Source organism: Chelon labrosus (genome assembly GCF_963514085.1).
Source record: "Chelon labrosus genome assembly, chromosome: 18".
In the NCBI taxonomy this organism is placed as follows: domain Eukaryota; kingdom Metazoa; phylum Chordata; class Actinopteri; order Mugiliformes; family Mugilidae; genus Chelon; species Chelon labrosus.
In genome coordinates this window covers 8335703-8363229 of record NC_140351.1, presented here as the reverse complement: position 1 = coordinate 8363229, position 27527 = coordinate 8335703, and the positions used below count along the sequence as shown (strand labels likewise).

The window sequence follows — 27527 nt, the reverse complement described above, 5'->3', positions numbered from 1 at the left end:
CTCCTCTCCTTGTGGCTCATGAAGATTGAATCTCAATCACTCTGTTGACATCGTCTTCTTCTTCTGTGTCCTGTTTAAAAGGAACAACAGAGGGAGAGGTCAGCTCAATATGTGATGACGATTTATGGCTTAACTTCACAGGTCGTACAGTTGTTTAGATAATTATTATAATAACAACAACAATCTCAGCTATCTCACCTTCTCTGGTTTGTTGGAGAATCTTGATCGAAACCAGCTGAAAGAAAAAGAGAAGATGAATAAATATTAACAGATGTTAAACACTGAACATTTAAAAACAAACGATCTCCAGAATCATATCAGAGAAAAGTTTGTCTCACCACTCAAAGATGATGATTGTACTGTAGAGAATTACAATTCCCAGGATTGTAACTGGAACGTGGACATCAACCCCAAACCCTGGATCATCAGAAACAAGACAGCATGGTTACCTTCTCCTTAGTAGAAGATTATTTGACTCTAAATCATCATCAACTTTTATTCCAGCTCTTTGCAGACTTGACAAATTTGAACTGATCTCCTGATGAAACTTGTATATTATGAACCACAATCTTAAGCACTTCAGTAAATCTGCTCAAACCAAAATGAAATGTGAAACAAGGAACATCAAGAGTCAAACTGACTCAGCTGAAATGTTTTCAGCAATGATATTTACCATCAACATTCAGATGAATCCATGGTGATGTCTGGTTACCAAGTTGATTTGAGGCCACACAGTAATAAACTCCTCCATCAGTCACATTGAAGCTGTAGAAGTGTCCTTCATATACGATCATGGGTCCATCTGTGCTGTTCTTGAACCAGGTGAAGAGTCTGACGGGAGGCTTGGCTCTGCCGGAGCAGGTCAGGTTCACCCAGCTACCTGCTGACACCAAACCTGATGGACTGATGGATGCTGAGATGTTTTTAGGAGCATCTGAGGAAAATGTGACAGAGATTCACTTTATTCATCACAAACAGCTGACATCCCATGAATCATCATGTGCTGACAGGATCCAACAACAAACTCTGGTTGTCTTACATGAAACACTGAGAGTCTCTTGTGTCTCTGCTGTCTTGACGTCTTTTCCTTCATTTACAGGATATCTGACAGAACAGATGATGTTGTATCCATCATGTGTGTCTGACAGAGTGATGGTCTCCTGGATTTTAGTTGTAAAGGTCCCATCTGTGTTTTCCTCTATTTTGTTGTGAGGGTCTTGTTGGAGATTCCAGGTGAGTTGAGGAGGGGAGTGTGGACAGGGAGTGAAAACTGAGCAGGTTATAGTGACAGACTCCTTCTCCTTCATATCACCTGAGATAGTAATTCTGGGTCTCAAAGGTCTCCGAGGAGACGCTGTGGTTTTGGGCAAAATTTCACATCAGTTTTAATTGTTTTCATATTTCATCCTAAATACTGAGCATAACAAATTTATTGAGAAGGTTTAGCATTACAGAGTTCATGGACCAAGGTAGAACTGCTTTCACATTTTATTCAAGTAAAGTGAAATTATAAAACCTGTCTTACCTTTAACTGTTATTTGAAGAGGATCGCAATCAGCTGTTGACTTGAACGGCCCGTTCTCAATTCTGAAGTAGTATGTGTCTGAATGACTTGTGTTTAAATTAAAAAACAGAGTGGTGCAGTTTTTATGACTCAGGTCTCCAATAATATTCATTGGATAGATGTTAACTGACTTACTACTGTTGAAGACTACATTATTTGGATTTAGGCCAAATCTCGCGTCATTTTTAATCCACACTCCAAAGGTTTCTCTGCTGCTGTTAAACCCTGTTCCTGGTTTCTCACTATAGTTACATGGGATTTTCAAACAAGATCCACTCAGTGCTTCCATCTTCTTTGGTGCAGTAATAAAGAGGGCTGAATTTTCACGACAATCAGCCCAAACACCTGTAAAACCAGACTAATGATGAACATCATGTGGTTGAAAATCTGCCTGAAGAGAAAGTTGATCAGACACAAACTCCAGTTCATCTGCAGCATGTTAGATGTAGACCCTTTGAACAATGTCAGTTGAAAATATTTCAGACTAGAAATGATTCAAGTCATGTCGCCAAATAAAAGAGACTGAACAAACAGCTGACCTGAAAGAAAGAAGACACTCAGTAACATGTTGACTGTCACCACGTTCACACACAGAGCTGCCATGTCACTCATCTCCTAGACTGGAAACAAAGACAAAAAGTAAAATATATCATGTGCTTCCTCTCAGGTTAAAATATTTAAATTTAAAAAACAGTAACATTTTTTTTTTTTTACCAAATAAATCTGAAGTTAAAAGAAAGAAACAATATGGTTTTAATATTCAGTAATTTGTGAATTTCAGTTGATCAGCAGCAGATCAAATAACCAACTTCTCTGTTTAGTTGTCGTGGTGTAAAAGGAAACACCCAGACTTACTTACTTACTTCTGCTAGTTATCACTGAATAAATGCAAAGATACAAGAAGTCTTCATCCTTCCTGCTTCATCACTGTGAATGAGGAAGTCACCTTTTGTGGTCATTTTGAGCTGATCAGGGTGTGAATGGTTTATTAATTTCCAATTACGTTCACTGTCTCACAACTGTCACTTACTGTCGATCACAGCTTTTCAATATTTATATCTACTGTAGAAGCAATGATATACTTATAAGGCAGAGCACAAAGAGGAACTTTGATAATATCATGGCTGAGAACAAACATATGAGCTGCAGAATGTGGAGAATTAAGTGTCCTGTTATTGTATTGTGATCAGTAAATGCAACATAATCTCGTCCAGGCCTCTGTGTCTTTTAACATGAACTAACATCTTGTATGAGCTCACAGTAAAGGTGTGAAAAGTGTTTCTTTACTTGAGTGTACCATCAACAGTCTGTGTGAAGCTGTTTTCTGTCTTGCACTGAGACAGGGGAAGGTTCAGGTCTCTGTTGAGAGAGGACGTCTTCATGCAGGACGTCTTCCTCTGATAATTTAAGATCTCTTCACCTGTTTGACTCTGTGAACAGACCTGTCGTTATTTATAGTTTCTTGAAATTGCACAATACATTAACAACAGCAATTATGGCAAGTTACACTGTTGTTTGTTATATTGATATATGTTGAGGGGAGGGACCTCTGTGGATCATCCCACAGAGACTTGATCAGTTTGGGATCTAGTGAATTTGGAGGCCAGGTCGACATCTTGTGCTGTTCTTCATATTTTTTTTTTAGTTGTTCCTAAACCATTTTTGTGTGTGTGCCTGTGTCAGGTTGCGTCCTGCTGGGGATGGCTGCTGCCATCAAGGAGTGTCATTGCTATGGGCTTGGGGTGCCTGGTCTGGTCTAGGTGGGTGCTACATGTCTAAGTAACATCCACACTTTTGAATACCAAGTCCAAATGTTTCCCAGCAGAATATTCCATTCTCACAACATCCACACATTTGAATACCTGTCATAATATTTTGGCTGATCGGTACATGTTCTATTATTTTAATTTTTATTTGTATTATCCTTATGCTTTTACAAAGCATTATATCTATTTGCCAGTCCATCATAACATTTTAGTTTCCTTTATATTTAGCTGAAGTCATGTTGGAACAGCAGCGACTGAGGGCAGCTATATGTGGAGAAGTAAACTGTGTTCAACTTCCCTTCAGTCAGTGTCGTCACACACAGAGACATTTTCTGTAAATTATTCTTGGATTTCCTCTTTTGATTGGCAGCCTTTCAGTCTCATCATGCCACCACCACAGTCTCCCTCTCACTGGCAGACACACGTGGAGATTATTATTGTCTTAGTCAGAGTTTATGGACACAGGAGTTCCCTCATGAAGGTATGCTTTAACACTGACCTTATTTTAAACATGATGAGGAGGATTTTAAAGATATTTATTGGGTTGTAAGAAACAGATTGTTCAGGAAACATGACTTGCAAACTGTTCACCACAGGGTGGCTTACAGATGGGTAGCTTCTTCTTCCTGCAGCTGTTGATGGTCAGAAAGTGTTCTGCAGAGGAGATAATGAGCAGCACCAAGCTCCTAACCATTTTAGATGAATCTCTCACTCGTAGATGTTTATTAATTTAGTGACTTTTTCTTCACACAAAAGTGTGTGTACATGTATCTCAATCAGGGACAAAAGGCTAAAATGGATAAAGACGCTTCCATAAAGGCATCATTTAGGGGCTTTCATTTAAGTTGAAAGGTTGTTTAATGTTGTTTAAAAAGAACAAAGAGGTTCCAGAAATTTGCATGTTCAACTCTTCATGAACAACCAGACTGTCCTACATCATTAATTGTATCTGACAACATCAGCAGAGTTGCAGTTAAATAGAAATTGACATAATTACGTGATGATTTACACTATATTTGCAATAAAATGTTGGCTTACGCAATCTGAACCAACCACAGCACACGTTTACAAGAGTTGCAGAAAAGCGTTAAAATAACAAACCTGTAGGTTAAAACATTAAAATATAAAAAGTAGTGACATGTTTCTTACCAGATGAGTCTGCAGGTGAAACAAAGACTGTAGAACGTTTTGATATCAGTGGTTTTGAACTTGAGCAGATCAGAAAGAGACCAAGTAACAACTTCCCTGTTAAACCTACTTTGAAAGAAGGCGGACGTTATATATTAGGACTGTGAGCACAGTTGGTTTGGTTGTACAGCCACAACATCTCACATGACTTCCTGCTTATCTTGTGTTAATCAGGACATGTGAATTTGTGGTTTCTTAAGCTCATGAGGTGTCAATGACTAATTCAGACTTTTAGACCTGGCATTCATTCGTGTGGATGTTACTTAGACATGTAGCACCCACCTAGACCAGACCAGGCACCCCCACCCCATAGCAATGACACTCCTTGATGGCAGCAGCCATCCCCAGCAGGATGCAGCCTGACACAGACACACACACAAAAACGCTTTAGGAAATAAAATAAAAATGATTGATTTCCGCGACCTTTCACAGGACAAGCGGCGACAGAAGATAAATGAATGAATGAATGATTTCACAGCTCTGTGGAGGAAGCTGTCTCTCAGTCTGTTCTGATGTTTCTGTACCTTTTCCTTGAAGAAAGAGGTACAAACAGTCCATGGCCCAAATCTGGGAGAGGATCCCCACAATCCCCTGTGCAGTTCTTAACACCCAATCTAAGTCCCTCCTGTCCTGTGCTGTGCAGCTCCCATACCACACTGTCACACCGAGAGAGAGGATGGGTTCTATTGTGGTCCTGTACAAGTTTGTCAGTAGTTGACAGGAGAGTCCAGCCCTCTTCAGCTTCCTGGGGAAGAAAAGCCTCTGTTGGGCCTTCTTCACTATGTGTGGAGTGTTCACAGACCAGACCAGGTCAGGTATAGTCAAATGTGATGAGGTTGCCCAGGAATTTGCTTCCACTTATATGAGGAGAGGAGCGTGCTCTGTCCTTGACCACCTGTAGTCCATAGTGACCTCCTTGGTCTTTCTGGTGTTCAGAACAAGGTTGTTGTCTGAGCTGGGATGGATGGCAGAACAGTCAAGTGTGAAGAGTGTGAAGAGAGCTGGGCTGAGCACACAGCCTTGCGGCGTTCCTGTGTTCAGGACCAGTGTGGATGATGTGCAGTCTCCAATTCTCACCACCGAGTAGAGTTTGTTGCTTTAGAGGAAGTTTTCTGTTCTATAAAACACAGTCTGTCAAATGTAAATGTTCACATACGAATCTGTCAGTACATGTAGACCCAGCTCCTCTGAGGTCAACAGGATCTATAGCACATCAGGTGTTGAAGTCGATGTCTAAACACGGTCTGTTAAATATATGAGTGACCCATGTATTTAAGGTGGAGCAGCTGGAGGACAGTTGATCCTTACATCAGACTGAGCGGTCAGGTGATGATGTTGTGCAGATGTACTTTACGTCACTGAAATCGTCTTCAGATGACGTGATGCCTGAGGTCAACAGGTGAAATGTTTTAAGGACATAAACCTGAGGAAAAAGCAAAAGATTTTAAGTGAAATAATGTGAAATAATATTGTTTCTGCAGGTTGTGTGTTCTTTGGACTGCACAGAAGGTTACATACCTGAAATAGCTGGTTATTTTTACGTGATCAGGTTTTGTCTTATTTAGAATAGGTGTGTGTGCAAGGGTTTAATGTTAGATCCTCAGATTAAACCAAACATGTAGTCATTTCTGAATATCAGTTGATCAGCAGCAGATCAAATAACAGAAGTCTTCATCCTTCCTGCTTCAATCCTGAGAAAGAGAAAGAAAATCTTTTGTGGCACCTTGACCTCATCAGGGTGTGAATGACTCATTTGTTCAAGCGAATCAATCCCATGCACCACTCAAAGACACCTGCACTGTCACTGCAAGACCAGTGGGGGTGCATCTATTCTCTGTATGCAGTGCATGATACCAATGTATGCAATTATTTTAAATTTTTTGCCAAATGTTTCCTGTAAATAAGATAAATGGACAGACACACTTAATTCGTCCCTTCATTCTGGTTCAGGTTGATCTGATCACCTCAAATTAAAACTGGGAATCTCCACTTTAAGCCTGTATTCATTATACAACTGTACTGTGAATATGTTTTGATAAAATGCTAAAATAAAGACTTTATGATGAACATATGAGCACCAGAAGTGGAACCAAATCTGATCAAGCATCCGTTCAATCCATGGAAGAACCCTCCATACAACTTCTCAGGATCTGCTGCTAACGTCTCGGGGCCTATAATTTCACAGGACACGTTCAGAAGAGTTCATTTCACACGTCTGATATATAAATAACAGCGAAACTACAAACACGAGGTTAGCACATAAATGAAAACATGCTGATGACCTGGCAACCCAGAGTATCTCTGTATCTCTGTTCTGCAGCAAAGATTTATTGTGTTTGTGTAAATGCTCCGATTACATATGTAAGATTCACAATAAATATTGTAACAAGAACTTGGATAGAAAAATATCACTTCACTTCAATATCACTATCTTATACTTTTACATCTTAGAGTTCAGCGAAGAAAAACTCAAAGGCTCCTCCTGCAACTTTAATATTTCAGTTGTTACCACTAGAAACATCTCAGGATCTGCTGCCAACGTCTTGGGGCATAATTTCACAGGACAACTTCAGATGAGTTCATTTCACACATCTGAACAATCACCATGACATCATGACAGACACCATGTGAGGTCAGTGCATAAATATGAACATGCTGAAAACTGTGTGATATCTCGATTTGTTTTGCTGTTTCCTCCAAAGACAAGGTCAAAACTTGTTCCCACAGCATCACACACACTGTGGGAACGCCCCGTTACAGGCCTCGGTTTTCCCCTCTGCTGGTCAAGGGCCGTAAAGACTGGTTAAATGTGATGCCTTGTGTTCTCTCCCTTAGGTGAAGCTGATCTGCGGTAATCGGAAGGATCTGATCAGTAGGGGGAGGAACCATGTCTCTCTTTCTTTCTCACACCTTCTTCTTCCATATGCTTATACCAGAAGCTGACTTTAGACCTCAGTTTAGCCCCGACTTCAACAACAGTGCCACCATCTTTGATTCATTTCCTCCTCTGAGTGTTGAGCATTGCACTGCAACTTTCTATGTGGCAAAGATTCACTTGAAGCCTTTGACACAGATCCTCAACCATGTCTGCTTCTGTTAATTTAACACACAGTCATGGCATTTGGCATATGTCATAGAACTTGTACCAACATCTAACATGGAAAAAAGGTACTGTCTGGTGAGTCTAACTCTGAGGCCTATTTTATGTCTTGGAACCAAGTCAATGAATTAACATGTCATGATTCATCTATTTATTTTCAACAAGTATCCCAAACTAATAAAACAGCAGTGGGACTTTATATTTCATTTGAAATAGGTGACAGAAAATGAGCAGAGCAATGTGATTGAGAGAGGTGAAATATGAAGGAAAGCAGAGATTATCCATCAGTAACTCTTATCTGAGCTGCAGGTGGATCCAAGATGGAGTCTAAAGGAGTTATGTCGCCCTCTGGTGGTGGTTTACATTCAAAGCCCAGTGAGAGAATGAGTGAAGATGTCCACAGTGAAGTTTGATGTTACTGTTTCAGTGTTTATAATACTTTGAGTGAATCAATCTGAATATGAATCGATATGATTCCATGTGATGTTTACACACAATATGTGAAATGTCGGACACAGTGTAATATAAATATAAATCCACAAACTGGGATTCTTTCATTTTTCGCAGTAACTTGTAAGAAAATAATGGACACACAGTAGAACAGTAGCAAATGGAAAGACACAAATGAACTAAAAATCACAGATGGGTGCAGAGAAGTGGCCTTTATAATTAGCAGTGTGTGATATGGAGACAACTTTTGACATAACAAAGAACACATGAAGAGGAACTATGATAAGTGACAAAATCAATTTCCGGTCTTGAACTGTTGTCAGTAAACAACATATTCTCGTCCAGGCTTCTGTGTCTTTTAGCATGAACTAACACCTTGAATGAGCTCACAGAGAAGGTGTGAACTCAGTGTTTTTTTACTTGAGTGTAGAGATCCTCTGGACCATCAGCAGTCTGTATGAAGCTGTTTTCTGTCTGAAACACTTTGACCTGTGTGTACACCGTGTCCTGCTGCTGTCCACTGTCCTGCACTGAGATAGAGGAAGGTTCAGGTCTCTGCTGGGCGAAGTGGACATCTTCATAATGGATGTCAAGCTCTTCACTGGTTTGAAAAGAAATGAGAGAAAAAAGACAAGACCAGACTCACTTCTGCATTTACCTTCAACATTCAGATGACGTCAGATTTGTAGAATAATCAAAGAAATAAAAGGAAGACATGTGAGGTAAAACCCTCTGAGGAACATAAATACATGACTGTAGGATGTTTGAGCAGCACCTTAGCACTGTCTGTCTGTGCCGCACCTTCTCTCACCACAAGGGGGAGCTCATCGTCCTGAAATATACATCACACTATTTACATGTACAGTATGGCGTTTCTTCTCGCTTTAACCAATCACAACCTCTGTCTGTGGGCCAATCATTCTGTCTGCTATCATTTAAAAAACTCCTCCTTTCTCTGATGCTCTCAGTTCTCATTTCACTGTCAGATCCATTAAGCCCTCCTCCACCTCACTGATGTCTCAGCATCCACACCTCCTCGTTCTTCACTCCTCCTCCACTACTACCAGGGTCTACACTCTATCAATTAAGTTTATGTTTCTGTACAGCTTGTTGAATGAACTTTATCTACATCATCTGATCTAATCTCTGTTCCTGCTCCATGTTTTATTATTTATTATGGTTTAGGTTAGTTGGTTAGTCAGAGCTCTCACACAGGAAGTAGATGCATTCACACAGAAATGAACCAGACATAATCTCAACACTATTTTAATGCAGACATGCTGGTTAACACAGTCAGAGGCTGTATTCATCTGTATGTGCAGAAATGGAGTACAGAGGACTTGTAGTTAAACTTAGAAATACCACAACTTCCTTTTTTTTTTTTTTCTGCTGGTTCACACACTTTGTACTTTGCAGGACGTTACCTATTGTGAAAAAAAAAAGTACAAAATATGTCCATGAAGATTAGAGTGAAATGCATCACAGAATAAAACTGCAATAGGAAGAAAAGATGAATCCTAACATGTTATCAGAAACAGGAGTGAATTAAAGCAAGAAGCTGGAAATATATGAACAACAATCAGGAAGGCAAAAGAAAATAAGACATAATGTTTTATGTTATAAATCACACAACAACATCTGCTGTATGTGAGGTCAGCACATAGATATGGACATGGTGATAAATGAAACACAAATGAATAATGACATCATCCAGTCTGTTTTTTTCTTTGTTAAATGAGTTGCATGAATAAAAACTTGCACATTAAATCTGAGTCTCTGCACAAACAAAACACACTTCTCATTTTTTCTTGACTTCAGCATAGAGATAATCTGCGTCATTAGCAGTCTGTGTTAATCTCTTTGCTGGTTTGTTGATGTTGACCTGTGCGTACATTGTGTCCTGCTGCTGTCCACTGTCCTGCACTGAGACAGAGGACAGGTCACGTCTCTGCTTGGAGAAGTTGATCTCTCCATAATGGATGTTTTCTTCTTCTTCTGTTTCACCTGCAGGTTCATCAACAACCAGATCTTCACCTCTTTGACTCTATAAGAAATGAACCACATGTGATGTTTAGTGAGGAAGATCTTCACCTGAATCCTTCCTTATTAAATCATTACTTTTACTTTTTGAATACGTTGAGTAGACTGCTCTGATAGAGGTAATATATAAAGTAACTAAACACTGAGTCAGGTAGACTACAGACAAGTTTAGTCATTACAAACCTGAGTCTGTTGTTGACTTTGATGCCTTGACTTTAACCACCTGGAAAACATCAGAGGCTGTTAGATGAACTATACTGTGTTTTAGGGTCAATATATTTGACAGTAAAATGTTAAGACTGATGGGAAACAGATGTTTTTGGATGTGCAGCTAAAATGTCAGCGACAGTAACTGAGTCATGTTTGCTGCTTTGATATGTGATAATTACCAAACAAAGATGATCAAGCAGATGAGTACGGTGATCCCAATGATTCCTCCAAGAACTGGTTCCCAGTGTGAGGAGCCTAAAACAAGACATGATTTAATGTGGACGTATTGATATAATGAAACCAGATATAACTTTTACTGTGTTTGAGTGGATTCAGAAAAATAAATACTGAATGATATTTACCTTCAACATTCGGAGAAATCTTTGTATCTGAAGTCTGAGAGGTCTCTGTTCATATAAAATAAAACCAAGTCAAGCTAAAGTAGACAGAGATCATCGGAAAGAGCTGATTGAATTCACTACTGCATTTACCTTCAACATTCAGATGAATCCATGGTGACGTCTGGTTACCAAGTTGATTTGAGGCCACACAGTAATAAACTCCTCTATCAGTCACATTGAAGCTGTAGAAGTGTCCTTCAGATACGTTCATGGGTCCATCTTTACTGTTCTTGAACCAGGTGAAGCGTCTGACGGGAGGCTTGGCTCTGCTGGAGCAGGTCAGGTTCACCCAGCTACCTGCTGACACCAAACCTGATGGACTGATGGATGCTGAGGTGTCTTTAGGAGCATCTGAGGAAAATGTGACAGAGATTCACTTTATTCATCACAAACAGCTGACATCCCATGAATCATCATGTGCTGACAGGATCCAACAACAAACTCTATTTGTCTTACATGAAACACTGAGAGTCTCTTGTGTCTCTGCTGTCTTGACGTCTTTTCCTTCATTCTCAGGATATCTGACAGAACAGATGATGTTGTATCCGTCATGTGTGTCTGACAGAGTGATGGTCTCCTGGATTTTAGTTGTAAAGGTCCCATCTGTGTTTTCCTCTATTTTGTTGTGAGGGTCTTGTTGGAGATTCCAGGTGAGTTGAGGGGAGGAGTGTGGACAGGGAGTGAAAGCTGAGCAGGTTATAGTGACAGACTCCTTCTCTTTCACATCACCTGAGATATTAATGCTGGGTTTTGAAGGTCTCCAAGGAGAATCTGGGGCTTTGAGCAAATTTAACATCAGGTTTAGTTGTTTTCATTTTTCCTCCTTTGTACTGACCATAAGAAAAACTGTTGAGATGGTTTAGCATTACAGAGTTTATGGACTAAGGTAGAACTGCTTTTACATTTTATTCAAGGAAAGTGAAATTATAAAACCTGCCTTACCTTTAACTGTTATTTGAAGAGGATCACAAACAGCTGTTGCCTTGAATGGCCAGTTCTCAATTCTGAAGTAATATGTGTCTGAATGACTTGTCTTTAAATTAGAAAACAGAGTGGTGCAGTTTTTCTGACTCAGGTCTCCAGTAATATTCATTTGATAGATGTTAACTGATTTACTATTGTTAAAGACTACATTATTTGGATTTGGGCCGAAATATGGGTTGTTTTTAATCCACACTCCGAAGGTTTCTCTGCTGCTGTCAAACTCTTTTCCTGGTTTCTCTCTATAGTTACATGGGATTTTCAAACAAGATCCACTCATTGCTTCCATCTTCTTTGGTGCAGTAATGAAGAGGGCTGAATCCATATCACATTGAGCCCAAACACCTGTAAAACCAGACTAATGACGAACATCATGTGCATCAAAATCTGCCTGAAGAGAAAGTTGATGAGACACAAACTCCACTTCATCTGCAGCATGTTACATGTAGACCCTTTGAACAATGTCAGTAGAAAATATTTCAGACTGGAAATGATTCAAGTAATGTCTCCAAATAAAAGAGACTGAACAAACAGCTGACCTGAAAGAAAGAAGACACTCAGTAACATGTTGACTGTCACCACGTTCACACACGGGGCTGCCATGACACTCATCCTAGACTGGAAACAAAGACAAAAACTATGTGACAGTAACATATTTTAATAAAATCTTTGCTTTAAAGATCTTTATCTGTGTTTTCAGAGATGATTCTGGAGTTAATTGTTTCTTTTCTCCTCTAGACATATCAAAGCAAAGCCAACATATCTATGACTATCCTCTTGTCAGCTTTGTCAGCCTCACACTAAACGTGTGTGTACATGCATCTCTATAGGGGACAGAGGTTTAAAAGGCTAAAATGGATAAAGAAGCTTTCGTTTTTACCTTTTCCATAAAGCCGTCATTTAGAGCTTTCATTTAAGTTGAAAGGATGCTTAATGTTGTTTTAAAAGAACAGTTGTTCCTTAAATTCACATGTTCAACTCTTCATGAACGACTGTCCTACATCATAAATAGTATCTGACAACATCAGCAGAGTTGTATTTAAATATGAAATTGACATAATTATGTGATGGGTTACACTTTATTGGAAATAAAATGCTGACTGTCGCAGTCCGAACCAACAACAACACACATTTCCAAAAGTTGCAGAACAGAAGTTAAATGACAAACCTGTAGGTTAAAACATTAAAATATAAAAAGCAGTGACATGTTTCTTACCAGATGAGTCTGCAGGTGAAACCAAGACTGTAGAATATTTTGATATCAGTGGTTTTGAACTTGAGCAGATCAGAAAGAGACCAAGTAACAACTTCCCTGTTAAACCTACTTTGGTGAAAGAAGGCGGACATTATATATTATGACTGTGAGCACAGTTGGTTTGATTGTACAGCCACAACATATCACATGACTTCCTGCTTATCTTGGACATAAACCTGAAGATAAAGCAAATGTAGGTCGTGTTCTTTGGACTCTACAAGAAAGTTTAGATCTGAAATCAGTGGTCATCAATCTACTGATCAACTATTATTCGTATATTAAGCTTCCCGGAAACATCTGATTCAAACTGGTTAAGGGTGCAAGTGTTTTCTAAATCCCTTTGCGGAGTTATTGGTGAAACATCTGTCTGTGCTGCACCTTCTCTCACCACAAGGGGGAGCTCACCATCCTGAAATATACATCACACTATTTACATGTACAGTATGGTGTTCCTTCCTCACTTTAACCAATCACAACCACTGTCTGTGGGACAATCATTTTGTCTGCTGTCATGTTAAAAACTCCTCCTTTCTCTGCTGCTCTCAGTTCTCATTTCACTGTCAGATCCATTCAGCCCTCCTCCACCTCACTGATGTCTCAGCATCCACACCTCCTCGTTCTTCACTCCTCCTCCACTACTACCAGGGTCTACACTCTATCAGTTCAGTTTATGTTTCTGTACAGCTTGTTGAATGAACGTTAACTACATCAGTTGATCTAAGCTCTGTTCCTGCTCCATGTTTTATTATTTATTATGGTTTAGGTTAGTTGGTTAGTCAGAGCTCTCACAGAGGAAGTAGATGCATTCACATAGAAATGAACCAGACATAATCTCAACACTATTTTAATGAATGCAGACATGCTGGTTAACACAGTAAGAGGCTGTATTCATCTGTATGTGCAGAAATGGACTACAGAGGACTTGTAGTTAAACTTAGAAATACCTCAACTTCACTGCAGGTTCACACACTTGGCAGCACGTGTACCTCTATTATGAAAAAAACTCAAACAACAAAATATGTCCATGAAGATTAGAGCCAAATGCATCACAGAATAAAACTGAGCAATAAGAAGAAAAGATGAATCCTAACATGTTATCAGAAACAGGAGTGAATTAAAGCGAGAATCTGGAAATATATGAACAACAATCAGGAAGGCATAATAAAATTAGTGTAACGTCATCTTATAGAGATTATTGATGAAGCTGTATTTGATTCAGCGTTTCCTCCGTAGAAAAAACAAAACATCAACACTGAAGGTCGTCTGAATACAAATTTATATTCAATTCTTCATCTTCCACAAAACAACATTATTTCACATGTACAGACCTGGATGATGCTGCAATCCACAAAAAAAAATGAAAAATAAAATAAAAAAATATCACATTTCAGTAAATAAGGAACGCATGTGCAGGTATAAACAAGGAATCAGAAATAATAAATCATTCCACTGACAATGAACTTGATATCTTCCTCCTCTCCTTGTGGCTCATGAAGCTTGAATCTCAATCACTCTGTTGACATCGTCTTCTTCTTCTGTGTCCTGTGGAAAAGGAACAACACAGAGAGAGTTCAGTTCAATATGTGATGATGATTTATGGCTTAACTTCACAGGTAGTACAGTTGTTTAGATAATTATTATAATAATAACAGCAACAATCTCAGCTTTCTTACCTTCTCTGGTTTGTTGGAGAATCTTGATCTAAACCAGCTGAAAGAAAAAGAGATGATGAATAAATATTAACAGATGTTAAACACTGAACATTTAAAACAGACCAAATGATCTCCAGCTGCAAAGTATCATATCAGAGAAAAGTTTGTCTCACCACTCAAAGATGATGATTGTACTGTAGAGAATTACAATTCCCAGGATTGTAACTGGAACGTGGACATCAACCCCAAACCCTGGATCATCAGAAACAAGACAACATGGTCACCTTCTCCTTAGTAGAAGATTATTTGACTCTAAACCATCATCAGCTTTTAATCCTGCTCTTTGCAGACTTGTCAAATTTAAACTGATCTCCTGATGAAACTCGCATAATATAAACCACAATCTTAACCACTTAAGTAATTCTTCAAAAACCAAAATGAAATGTGAAACAAGGAACATCAAGAGTCAAACCGACTGACTGTTTTCAGCAATGATATTTACCTTCAACATTCAGATGAATCCATGGTGACATCTGGTTACCAAGTTGATTTGAGGCCACACAGTAATAAACTCCTCCATCAGTCACATTGAAGCTGTAGAAGTGTCCTTCAGATACGATCATGGGTCCATCTTTGCTGTTCTTGAACCAGGTGAAGCGTCTGACGGGAGGCTTGGCTCTGCTGGAGCAGGTCAGGTTCACCCAGCTACCTGCTGACACCAAACCTGATGGACTGATGGATGCTGAGGTGTCTTTAGGAGCATCTGAGGAAAATGTGACAGAGATTGACTTTATTCATCACAAACAGCTGACATCCCATGAATCATGTGCTGACAGGATCCAACAACAAACTCTGGTTGTCTTACATGAAACACTGAGATTCTCTTGTGTCTCTGCTGTCTTGACGTCTTTTCCTTCATTCACAGGATATCTGACAGAACAGATGATGTTGTTTCCATCATGTGTGTCTGACAGAGTGATGTTCTCCTGGATTTTAGTTGTAAAGGTCCCATCTGTGTTTTCCTCTATTTTGTTGTGAGGGTCTTGTTGGAGATTCCAGGTGAGTTGAGGAGGGGAGTGTGGACAGGGAGTGAAAGCTGAGCAGGTTAAAGTGACAGACTCCTTCTCCTTCATATCACCTGAGATAGTAATTCTGGGTCTCAAAGGTCTCCGAGGAGACGCTGTGGTTTTGGGCAAAATTTCACATCAGTTTTAATTGTTTTCATATTTCATCCTAAATACTGAGCATAACAAATTTATTGAGAAGGTTTAGCATTACAGAGTTCATGGACCAAGGTAGAACTGCTTTCACATTTTATTCAAGTAAAGTGAAATTATAAAACCTGTCTTACCTTTAACTGTTATTTGAAGAGGATTGCAATCAGCTGTTGCCCTGAACGGCCAGTTCTCAATTCTGAAGTAGTATGTGTCTGAATGACTTGTGTTTAAATTAAAAAACAGAGTGGTGCAGTGTTTCTGACTCAGGTCTCCAATAATATTCATTGGATAGATGTTAACTGACCCACTACTGTTGAAGACTACATTATTTGGATTTAGGCCAAATCTCGAGTCATTTTTAATCCACACTCCAAAGGTTTCTCTGCTGCTGTTAAACCCTTTTCCTGATTTCTCACTATAGTTACATGGGATTTTCAAACAAGATCCACTCAGTGCTTCCATCTTCTTTGGTGCAGTGATGAAGAGGGCTGAATTTTCACGACAATCAGCCCAAACACCTGTAAAACCAGACTAATGATGAACATCATGTGGATGAAAATCTGCCTGAAGAGAAAGTTGACGAGACACAAACTCCAGTTCATCTGCAGCATGTTACATGTAGACCCTTTGAACAATGTCAGTAGAAAATATTTCAGACTGGAAATGATTCAAGTAATGTCTCCAAATAAAAGAGACTGAACAAACAGCTGACCTGAAAGAAAGAAGACACTCAGTAACATGTTGACTGTCACCACGTTCACACACAGGGCTGCCATGGCACTCATCTCCTAGACTGGAAACAAAGACAAAAACCAAAATATATCATGTGCTTCCTCTCAGGTTAAAATATTTAAATTTAAAAAACAGTAACATTTTTTTTTTTTTTACCAAATAAATCTGCAGTTAAAAGAAAGAAACAATATGGTTTTAATATTCAGTAATTTGTGAATTTCAGTTGATCAGCAGCAGATCAAATAACCAGCTTCTCTGTTTAGTTGTCGTGGTGTAAAAGGAAACATCCAGACTTGACTTATTTTTTTCATTACTTCTGCTAGTTATCACTGAATAAATGCAAAAATACAAGAAGTCTTCATCCTTCCTGCTTCATCTCTGTGAATGAGGAAGTCACCTTTTATGGTCATTTTGAGCTGATCAGGGTGTGAATGGTTTATTCATTTCCGATTACGTTCACTGTCGCACAAGTGTCACTTACTGTCGATCACAGCATTTCAATATTTATATCTACTGTAGAAGCAATGCTATACTTATAAGGCAGAACACAAAGAAGAACTTTGATAACATCATGGCTGAGAAAAAGCACATGAGCTGCAGGATGTGGAGAATTAAGTGTCCTGTCATTGTACTGTGGTCAGTAAAAGCAACATATTCTCGTCCAGGCCTCTGTGTCTTTTAACATGAACTAACATCTTGTATGAGCTCACAGTAAAGGTGTGAAAAGTGTTTCTTTACTTGAGTGTAGGACCATCAACAGTCAGTGTGAAGCTGTTTTCTGTCCTGCACTGAGACAGGGGAAGGTTCAGGTCTCTGTTGAGAGAAGTGGACGTCTTCATGCAGGACGTCTTTCTCTGATAATTCAAGATCTCTTCACCTGTTTGACTCTGTGAACAGACCTGTAGTTATTTATAGTTTCTTGAAATTGCACAATACATTAACAACAGCAATTATGGCAAGTTACACTGTTGTTTGTTATATTGATATATGTTGAGGGGAGGGACCTCTGTGGATCATCCCAGATACTTGATCAGTATGGAATCTAGTGAATTTAGAGGCCAGGTCGACATCTTGTGTTGTTCTTCATGTTTTTTTTTTTTAGTTGTTCCTAAACTGTTTTTGTGTGTGTGTGTCTGTGTCAGGCTGCATCCTGCTGGGGATGGCTGTTGCCATCAAGGAGTGTCATTGCTATGGGGTGGGGTGCCTGGTCTGGTCTAGGTGGGTGCTACATGTCTAAGTAACATCCACACATTTGAATACCAAGTCCAAATGTTTCCCAGCAGAATATTCCATTCTCACAAGATCCACACATTTGAATACCTGTCATAATATGTTGGCTGATCGGTACATGTTCTATTATTTTAATTTTTATTTGTATTATCTCTGATCCTTATGCTTTTACAAAGCATTATATCTATTTGCCAGTCCATCATAACATTTTAGTTTCCTGTAGTCATGTTGGAACAGCAGCGACTGAGGGCAGCTATATGTGGAGAAGTAAACTGTGTTCAACTTCCCTTCAGTCAGTGTCGTCACACACAGAGACATTTTCTGTAAATAATTTTTGGATTTCCTCTTTTGACTGGCAGCCTTTCACCACCACAGTCTCCCTCTCACTGGCAGACACACGTGGAGATTATTATTGTCTTAGTCAGAGTTTATGGACACAGGAGTTCCCTCATGAAGGTATGCTTTAACACTGACCTTATTTTAAACATGATGAGGAGGATTTTAAAGATATTTATTGGATTGTAAGAAACAGATTGTTCAGGAAACATGACTTGCACTATTTATTGTAAAGAAGTTGTGCAAACTGTTCACCACAGGGTGGCTTACAGATGGGTAGCTTCTTCTTCCTGCAGCTGTTGATGGTCAGAAAGTGTTCTGCAGAGGAGATAATGAGCAGCACCAAGCTCCTAACCATTTTAATTAAATCTCTCACTCATAGATGTTTATTCATTCAGTGACTTTTTCTGTTTTCTTTGCAGTGCCAGCCGAGACTTAAAGATGACACTTGCGCCTAAATACAACAAAATACTTTTCTTATCTGTGTTTTCAGAGGTGATTCTGGAGTTAATTGGTTCATTTCTCCTCTAGACTTGATCAACGGACAACAGAGCTGGGCTCACTGCTCTGCTAGCAAACATAAACTAATGTGATTCTAGTGGAAGTTATTTTACGTAATAGTTGTAGGAGACCCCCCAGGGGACCCCCACCTGTCACTGAAAACATATCAAAGCAAAGCCAACATATCTAAGACTGTCCTCTTGTCGGCTTTGTCAGCCTCAGACTAAAAGTGTGTGTACATGTATCTCTATAGGGAACAGAGGTTTAAAAGGCTAAAATAGATAAAGAAGCTTTTTTTATTTTTACATTTTCCATAAAGGCATCATTTAGAGCTTTCATTTAAGTTGAAAGGATCTTTAATGTTGTTTAAAAAGAACAAAGAGGTTCCTTAAATTCACATGTTCAACTCTTCATGAACAACCAGACTGTCATACATCATTAATAGTATCTGACAACATCAGCAGAGTTTAATTTAAATATGAAATTAACATAATTATGTGATGATTTACACTATATTTGAAATAAAACGCTGACTGCCTAGGTCCGAACCAACAACAACAAACGTTTCCAAGAGTTCCAGAAAAGCAGTAAATAACAAACCTGTAGGTTAAAACATTAAAATATAAAAAGCAGTGACATGTTTCTTACCAGATGAGTCTGCAGGTGAAACAAAGACTGTAGAACGTTTTGATATCAGTGGCTTTGAACTTGAACAGATCAGAAAGAGACCAAGTAACAACTTCCCTGTTAAACCTACTTTGAAAGAAGGCGGACGTTATACATTAAGACTGTGAGCACAGTTGGTTTGGTTGTACAGCCACAACATATCACATGGCTTCCTGCTTATCTTGTGTTAGGACATGTGAATTTGTGGACTCTTAAGATCATCAGGTGTCAATGACTAATTCAAACTTTTGGACCTGGCATTCATTCATGTGGATGTTACTTAGACATGTAGTACCCACCTAAACCAGACGATACTCCTTGATGGCAGCAGCCATCCCCAGCAGGATGCAGCCTGACACAGACACACACACAAAAAGGCTTTAGGAACAACTCAAAAAAACATGAAGAACAGCACAAGGTGTTGACCTGGCTTCCAAATTCACTAGATGCCAAACTGATCAAGTATCTGTGGGATGATCCACTGAGGGCCCTTCCCTCAACTCATAGGACCCAAAGGCCCCCACTAACATCATCCTGTTGCCAGACACCATAGGACACCCTCAGAAGGCCCATGTTTCATGTTTTGCACATATTTTTCATTTTTCTCCACCTCAATGACTAAAAGTAACGAGACAGAGAAGGATGATTTGAGATCATCCTGACACCAGACTGACTCAAACTAACTGAAAACATAAAGGAAGTCTGTCACTTGTTTGATGTCCTTCCCTCTTTCTCTGTTGTTTGAACAAAGTTTGCTTCATTTTCTTCGTTCACCTCACACCACTGCTCTCTGGAAACCTTATTATTCTTCTTCAACCACACTCGCATTAACCTCATTGTCTAATGGAGTAGAGTTTGTTGCTTTAGAGGAAGTTTTCTGTTCTATAAAACACAGTCTGTCAAATGTAAATGTTCACATATGAATCTGTCTGTACATGTAGACATGGCTCCTCTGAAGGTCAACAGGTGAACTGATTCAAAGGCATAAACCTGAAGATAAAGCAAATGTAGGTCGTGTTCTATGGACTCTAGAAGAAGTTTTAGGTCTGAAATGAGTGGTCATCAATCAACTGATCAACTATTATTATTATATTAAGCTTAATGGAAACATCTGATTCAAACTGGTTACGTGTGCGAGTGTTTTTCTAAATCATTTTTTAAGAGTTATTGGTAAAATAGAAACTGAAATTCAACACTGCTGCTTTTCTGAATCAGTAAAACTTACTCAATGAACTAAAAAGAAGACATGTGAGGTAAAACCCTCTGAGGAACATAAATACATGACTGTAGGATGTTTGAGCAGCACCTTAGCACTGTCTGTCTGTGCTGCACCTTCTCTCACCACAAGGGGGAGCTCACCGTCCTGAAATATACATCACACTATTTACATGTACAGTATGGTGTTCCTTCCTCACTTTAACCAATCACAACCTCTGTCTGTGGGCCAATCATTTTGTCTGATGTCAGTTTAAAATCTCCTCCTTTCTCTGCTGCTCACAGTTCTCATTTCACTGTCAGATCCATTCAGCCCTCCTCCACCTCACTGATGTCTCAGCATCAGGGCCGGATTAACAATTTCCAGTGCCCTGGGCAACAAGACTCAAGGCCCCCCCCCCCCCAAAAGCAACAATCGCAAAGTCACAATCATCAAGAGCATATACCCTATACTTCTATACTAACAAATCAGGCTTTTGCATGGCTTGGTGGAGATGTATGTAACAATATTGCCATGGTGTAGGAGTCAAGCCGCGCTGGTATATTATTTTTTTTTATTAATGTAGCGAGTTGCAGTGCAGAGCTTTTTTTTTTCTCAGCACCCCCTGCTGAGAATATGTTCCCGCGGCTATGACTGTTTTTGACGTGATTTAACATAATATTTTGATCGAACGGGTTGCACAAATCTGCACATGATTAGGGAAGTGAGGACTGCGTTTGTAACGTGATCGAACATAATATTTTGACTGTGCCCAGGGCCCCTTACTGGTCCTGTGCCCCTGGGCAAGTGCCCAGTTGCCCTAATGGTTAATCCGGCCCTGCTCAGCATCCACACCTCCTCGTTCTTCGCTCCTCCTCCACTACTACCAGGGTCTACACTCTATCAGTTAAGTTTATGTTTCTGTACAGCTTGTTGAATGAACTTTAACTACATCAGTTGATCTAAGCTCTGTTCCTGCTCCATGTTTTATTATTTATTATGGTTTAGATTAATTGATTAGTCAGAGCTCTCACACAGGAAGTAGATGCATTCACACAGAAATGAACCAGACATAATCTCAACACTATTTTAATGAATGCAGACATGCTGGTTAACACAGTAAGAGGCTGTATTCATCTGTATGTGCAGAAATGGACTACAGAGGACTTGTAGTTAAACTTAGAAATACCTCAACTTCCTTTTTTTTTATTGACTGCAGGTTCACACACTTTGAACTTTGCAAGACGTTACCTGTATTATGAAAAAAACTCAAACAACAAAATATGTCCATGAAGATTAGAGCCAAATGCATCACAGAATAAAACTGAGCAATAGGAAGAAAAGATGAATCCTAACATGTTACCAGAAACAGGAGTGATTTAAAGCGAGAAGCTGGAAATATATGAACAACAATCAGGAAGGAAAAAGAAAATAAGACGCAATGTTTTATGTTATAAATCACACAACAACATCTGCTGTATGTGAGGTCAGCACATAGATATGGACGTGGTGATAACTGAAATAGAAATGAATAATGACATCATCCTGTCTGTTTTTTTTCTTTGTTAAATGAGTTGCATGAATAAAACTTGCAGCACATTAAATCTGAGTCTCCACACAAATAAAACACACTTCTCATTTTTTCTTGACTTCAGCATAGAGATAATCTGTGTCGTTAGCAGTCTGTGTTAATCTCTTTGCTGGTTTCTTGATGTTGACCTGTGCGTACATCGTGTCCTGCTGCTGTCCACTGTCCTGCACTGAGACAGAGGACGGGTCACGTCTCTGCTTGGAGAAGTTGATCTCTCCATAATGGATGTTTTCTTCTTCTTCTGTTTCACCTGCAGGTTCTTCAACAACCAGATCTTCACCTCTTTGACTCTATAAGAAATGAACCACATGTGATGTTTAGTGAGGAAGATCTTCACCTGAATCCTTCCTTATTAAATCATTACTTTTACTTTTTGAATACGTTGAGTAGACTGCTCTGATAGAGGTAATTTATAAAGTAACTAAACACTGAGTCAGGTAGACTACAGAGAAGTTTAGTCATTACAAACCTGAGTCTGTTGTTGAGTTTGATGCCTTGACTTTAACCACCTGGAAAACATCAGAGGCTGTTAGATGAACTATACTGTGTTTTAGGGTCAATATATTTGACAGTAAAATGTTAAGACTGATGGGAAACAGATGTTTTTGGATGTGCAGCTAAAATGTCAGCGACAGTAACTGAGTCATGTTTGCTGCTTTGATATGTGATACTTACCAAACAAAGATGATCAAGCAGATGAGTACGATGATCCCAATGATTCCTCCAAGAACTGGTTCCCAGTGTGAGGAGCCTAAAACAAGATATGGTTTAATGTGGACGTATTGATATAATAAAACCAGATATAACTCTTACTGTGAGTAATAAAGGAATAACTGAATGATATTTACCTTCAACAGTCTGTTGAGTCTCAGTAACTGTAGTCTGAGAGGTCTCTGTTCATAAAAAATAAAACCATTAAAACTAAAGTAGACAGAGAACATCAAAAAACGAAACAAGAGAAATAAGACGAGAGCAGACTCAGTTCACTTCTGCATTTACCTTCAACATTCAGATGAATCCATGGTGATGTCTGGTTACCAAGTTGATTTGAGGCCACACAGTAATAAACTCCTCCATCAGTCACATTGAAGCTGTAGAAGTGTCCTTCAGATATGATCATGGGTCCATCTTTGCTGTTCTTGAACCAGGTGAAGCGTCTGACGGGAGGCTTGGCTCTGCTGGAGCAGGTCAGGTTCACCCAGCTACCTGCTGACACCAAACCTGATGGACTGATGGATGCTGAGGTGTCTTTAGGAGCATCTGAGGAAAATGTGACAGAGACTCACTTTATTCATCACAAACAGCTGACATCCCATGAATCATCATGTGCTGGCAGGATCCAACAACAAACTCTGGTTGTCTTACATGAAACACTGAGAGTCTTTAGTGTCTCTGCTGTCTTGACGTCTTTTCCTTCATTCACAGGATATCTGACAGAACAGTTGATGTTGTATCCATCATGTGTGTCTGACAGAGTGATGGTCTCCTGGATTTTAGTTGTAAAGGTCCCATTTGTGTTTTCCTCTATTTTGTTGTGAGGGTCTTGTTGGAGATTCCAGGTGAGTTGAGGAGGGGAGTGTGGACAGGGAGTGAAAGCTGAGCAGGTTATAGTGACAGACTCCTTCTCCTTCACATCATCTGAGACATTAATACTGGGTCTCCAAGGAGAATCTGTTTCACATCAAACACACATTATTGTACTGAGCTATTGTTGTGACAAAATTGACTTTATTGTTAGTACAACTCAGTTTCTACTGTTTTATTGAATCTTTCCACTTTCATGTAATGTAGATAACATGTTTTACAGAGAAGGTTAGGGTTGAAGAGTTGGCTTACTGAAGCTGAAATGGATTTCACATATAAAAAGTCTGAAAAAATTAAATGAATAAAAATAACAAATAACAAAACCTGTCTTACCTTTAACTGTTATTTGAAGAGGATCACACTTAGCTGTTGCCTTAAATGACCAGTTCTCAATTCTGAAGTAGTATTTGTCTGAATGATTTGTCTTTAAATTAGAAAATAGAGTGGTGCAGTTTTTCTGACTCAGGTCTCCGGTAATACTCATTTGATACACGTTAACTGACCCACTACTGTTGAAGACTACATCATTTGGATATGATCCAAAATTTGGGTTATTTTTAATCCACACTCCAAAGGTTTCTCTGCTGCTGTTAAACTCTGTTCCTGGTTTCTCACTATAGTTACATGGGATTTTCAAACAAGATCCAGTCAGTGCTTCCATCTTCTTTGGTGCAGTAATGAAGAGGGCTGAATCACAATCAGCCGAAACACCTGTAAAGCCAGACTAATGATGAACATCATGTGGATCAAAATCTGCCTGAAGAGAAAGTTGATGAGACACAAACTCCAGTTCATCTGCAGCATGTTACATGTAGACCCTTTGAACAATGTCAGTAGAAAATATTTCAGAAATGATTCAAGTAATGTCTCCAAATAAAAGAGACTGAACAAACAGCTGACCTGAAAGAAAGAAGACACTCAGTAACATGTTGACTGTCACCACGTTCACACACAGGGCTGCCATGACACTCATCTCCTAGACTGGAAACAAAGACAAAAACTACCATATGTTGCTTTTACATATTTGAATCAAAACAGCCTTTTTAACAATGTATACTTTTTTAAAGGGCTGCAGCCTATCCCAGTTGTCATTGGGTGAGTGGCGGGGTACACCCTGGACAGGTCACAAGTCTATCACAGGGCTAACACAGAGAGACAGACAACCATTCACACTCACACATATGTCCAATTTAGAATCACCAATTAACCTAACGAGTATATCTTTGGACAGAGGGAGGAAGTCGGATTACCCGGAGAGATCCCACGCAGACACAGGGAGAACATGCCAACTCCACACAGAAAGGCCCATGGATTCGAACCTGGAACCTTCTTGCTGTGAGGCTGCAGTGCTAACCACTACGTCACTTTTCCACCCACTTTGAAAACATGTTGAAGATAAAATCTAAAAAATCCAACAAGACTTCATGTTCAAAATGTTCCTGAAGCAACTTCAAAGTTAAAAAAAAAGTTAAAATAAATATATATAAAAGAACAAACATTGATCTTACCAAATTAATCTGCAGAAAAAATATAGTTTTAAAATCCAGTAAATTGTGATTTTCAGTTGATCATCAGCAGATCAAATAACCAACGTCTCTGTTCAGTAGCTGTTTTAAAAAGACTTCATCCTTCCTGCTTTGACCTGAGAAAGAGGAATAAAGTCTTAGCAGCTTGACCTCATGAGGGCGTGACTCTGTTGAACAGTAGTTTGAATATTTACACGTTTAATAAGTCGAGAATATTTTAATAAGACTGGTTGTGTGAGAACTTTTCTTTGCAACTATTCTGAACTTCTCAATAAATGTCAGTCATCAAACAGATAACAGACTTTCACATAAATAAATTAAATAGACTCAACATGGACAATCATCACAGTTTATGTGGCGCTACAGTCGTCAAACTATTCAACTTCCTTTATTTACTTAAAGTTCTCAGTCTATTCTCAGCACATCTGTTGACATCACACCACTACACTCTGTTCTCACTCTTCTCCATCAGACACAAACATATGTTAAAATTAAAACCATGTTAAAATTATTGATAGGGCGAAGTGGACAGTATTTATTATATTATCTGTGCCTGTCCAAGGTTGGGAGAGCACATGATGTGAAACAGCATTAGTGTTAATAATGCTTAAGTTGTGTGCAGAGCTTTTTATTACACTGCAGCATCTTCAAATATGGAAAATAAGTGACTGATACAAAATGTATGAAATGAGAAAACTATAAACTACCACTAAATCAAACTCAAATTCAATATAACCTCAGTACTCCGCTGGTAATGTGGATGTAGATTTCTTTAATTTAAATTATAGTTCTCTGTTTACAGCGTTGGGGTCTTTATTTACTGTCCATTGTTATATGCAGATAATATACCACACGTAAACAGACGGACAGATATGAAGCCAGACCACAAATAGGAACTATGACAGTAGCAGAGCTGAGAAAACTATGAGAGCTGCAGGGAGTTTCCTGTCAGTAAACACCACATACAGTATTTATGTCCAGGCCTCTGTGTCTTTTAACATGAACTTTCATTTTGTATGAGCACACAGTGAAGGTGTGAACTCATTGTTTTTTCACTTGAGTGTACTGTCAGCAGTCTGTGTGAAGCTGTTTTCTGGCTAAGACTCTTTGACCTGTGCCTAAACCATTTCTCTCTGCTGTCTGCAATGACACTATCAGGACTTTTAGACAACGTTACAACACCTCAAAAGCAACAATTTGGATCAGACATATCATATGCAGTTAGTTAGGGATTGTAGAAATTTGACTTTCAACAATCTCTCTTCTAATATGAGTCCAGCTTTTAATAGCTTGGTGGTAATCACCGCTGGGGAAATCAGACCACAATCTGATCCTACTGCAACTTCACTACAAGCCATTGGTTTCAAGGAAACCCACCACAAAATGCTCCTTCAGGTAATGATCGCCTGAGGCAGAGGCAGCTCTGAAGGAGATCACTGGATGCACCACCACCTACATCAGTTTCTGTATGGATGTTATTGTTCCCACCAGAACTGTGTGCTGCTCCCTCAACAATAAGCCATGGATCACCAGCAACATCAAGGTCCTTCTTAACCAGAAGAAGAGGGCTTTTAAGCAGCCGGCTTGAAGCCTTTAACACAGAGATCCTCAACCATGTCTGCTTCTTTTAATTTAATACACAGTCATGGCATTTGGTCTATGCACTAGCCCTAGTATCCTTTAAAATCTAATGTGGAAATAAGGTACTGTCTGGTGAGTCTAACTCTGAGGCCTATTTTAAGTCTTGGAACCAACCAGTCAATGAATTAAAATGTCAAGATTCATCCATTTATTTTCAACAAGTATCTAAAACGTATAAAACAGCAGTGGTACTTTATATTTCATTTGAAATAGATGACAGAAAATGAGCAGAGCAATGTGATTGAGAGAGTTGAAATTAAAGTGAAATATGAAGGAAAGCAGAGATAATACATCAGTAACTCTTGTCTGAGCTGCAGGTGGATTCAAGATGGAGTCTAAAGGAGTTATGTCGCCCTCTGGTGGTGGTTTACATTCAAAGCCCAGTGAGAGAATGAGTGTAGATGTCCACAGTGAAGTTTAATGTTACTGTTTCAGTGTTTATAATACAATATGTGTAATGTCGGACACAGTGCAAAATAAATATAAATCCACAAACAGGGATTCTTTAATTTTTCGCAGTAACTTGCAATAAAATAATGGACACACAGTAGCAAATGGAAAGAAGCAAATGAACTGAAAATCACAAATGGGTGCAAATTTGTGGCCTTTATGATTTCCTCTTAGCAGTGTGTGATATGTAGATAATTTTTGACACAACAAAGAACACATCAAGAGGAACGATTCTCAACATTGCAATTTCC

At 39.1% G+C, this 27527-nt stretch overlaps 3 protein-coding genes across 3 annotated transcripts; all 3 read right to left on the bottom strand.

Annotated features, from left to right (window-relative positions):
• Positions 1–16: 16 nt before the first annotated feature.
• LOC311503721 (sialic acid-binding Ig-like lectin 7) lies at positions 17–10689 on the bottom strand (the record flags this gene model as incomplete). Its single annotated transcript, XM_084566595.1, has 10 exons — positions 17–70; positions 199–235; positions 339–417; positions 674–934; positions 1040–1354; positions 1526–1879; positions 2862–2994; positions 8489–8669; positions 9961–10112; positions 10681–10689. 10 exons carry the CDS (start codon positions 10687–10689, stop codon positions 17–19), a joined length of 1575 nt encoding a protein of 524 aa, XP_084422721.1.
• Positions 10263–12025, bottom strand: LOC311503719 (cell adhesion molecule 3-like; the record flags this gene model as incomplete). Its single annotated transcript, XM_084566590.1, has 3 exons — positions 10263–11070; positions 11176–11490; positions 11662–12025. 3 exons carry the CDS (start codon positions 12023–12025, stop codon positions 10730–10732), a joined length of 1020 nt encoding a protein of 339 aa, XP_084422716.1. The 3' UTR covers positions 10263–10729.
• A 2418-nt stretch (positions 12026–14443) lies between these two features.
• LOC311503718 (sialic acid-binding Ig-like lectin 14) lies at positions 14444–26013 on the bottom strand (the record flags this gene model as incomplete). Its single annotated transcript, XM_084566589.1, has 9 exons — positions 14444–14497; positions 14629–14665; positions 14781–14859; positions 15110–15370; positions 15473–15745; positions 23075–23335; positions 23441–23746; positions 23993–24346; positions 26007–26013. 9 exons carry the CDS (start codon positions 26011–26013, stop codon positions 14444–14446), a joined length of 1632 nt encoding a protein of 543 aa, XP_084422715.1.
• Positions 26014–27527: the final 1514 nt, after the last annotated feature.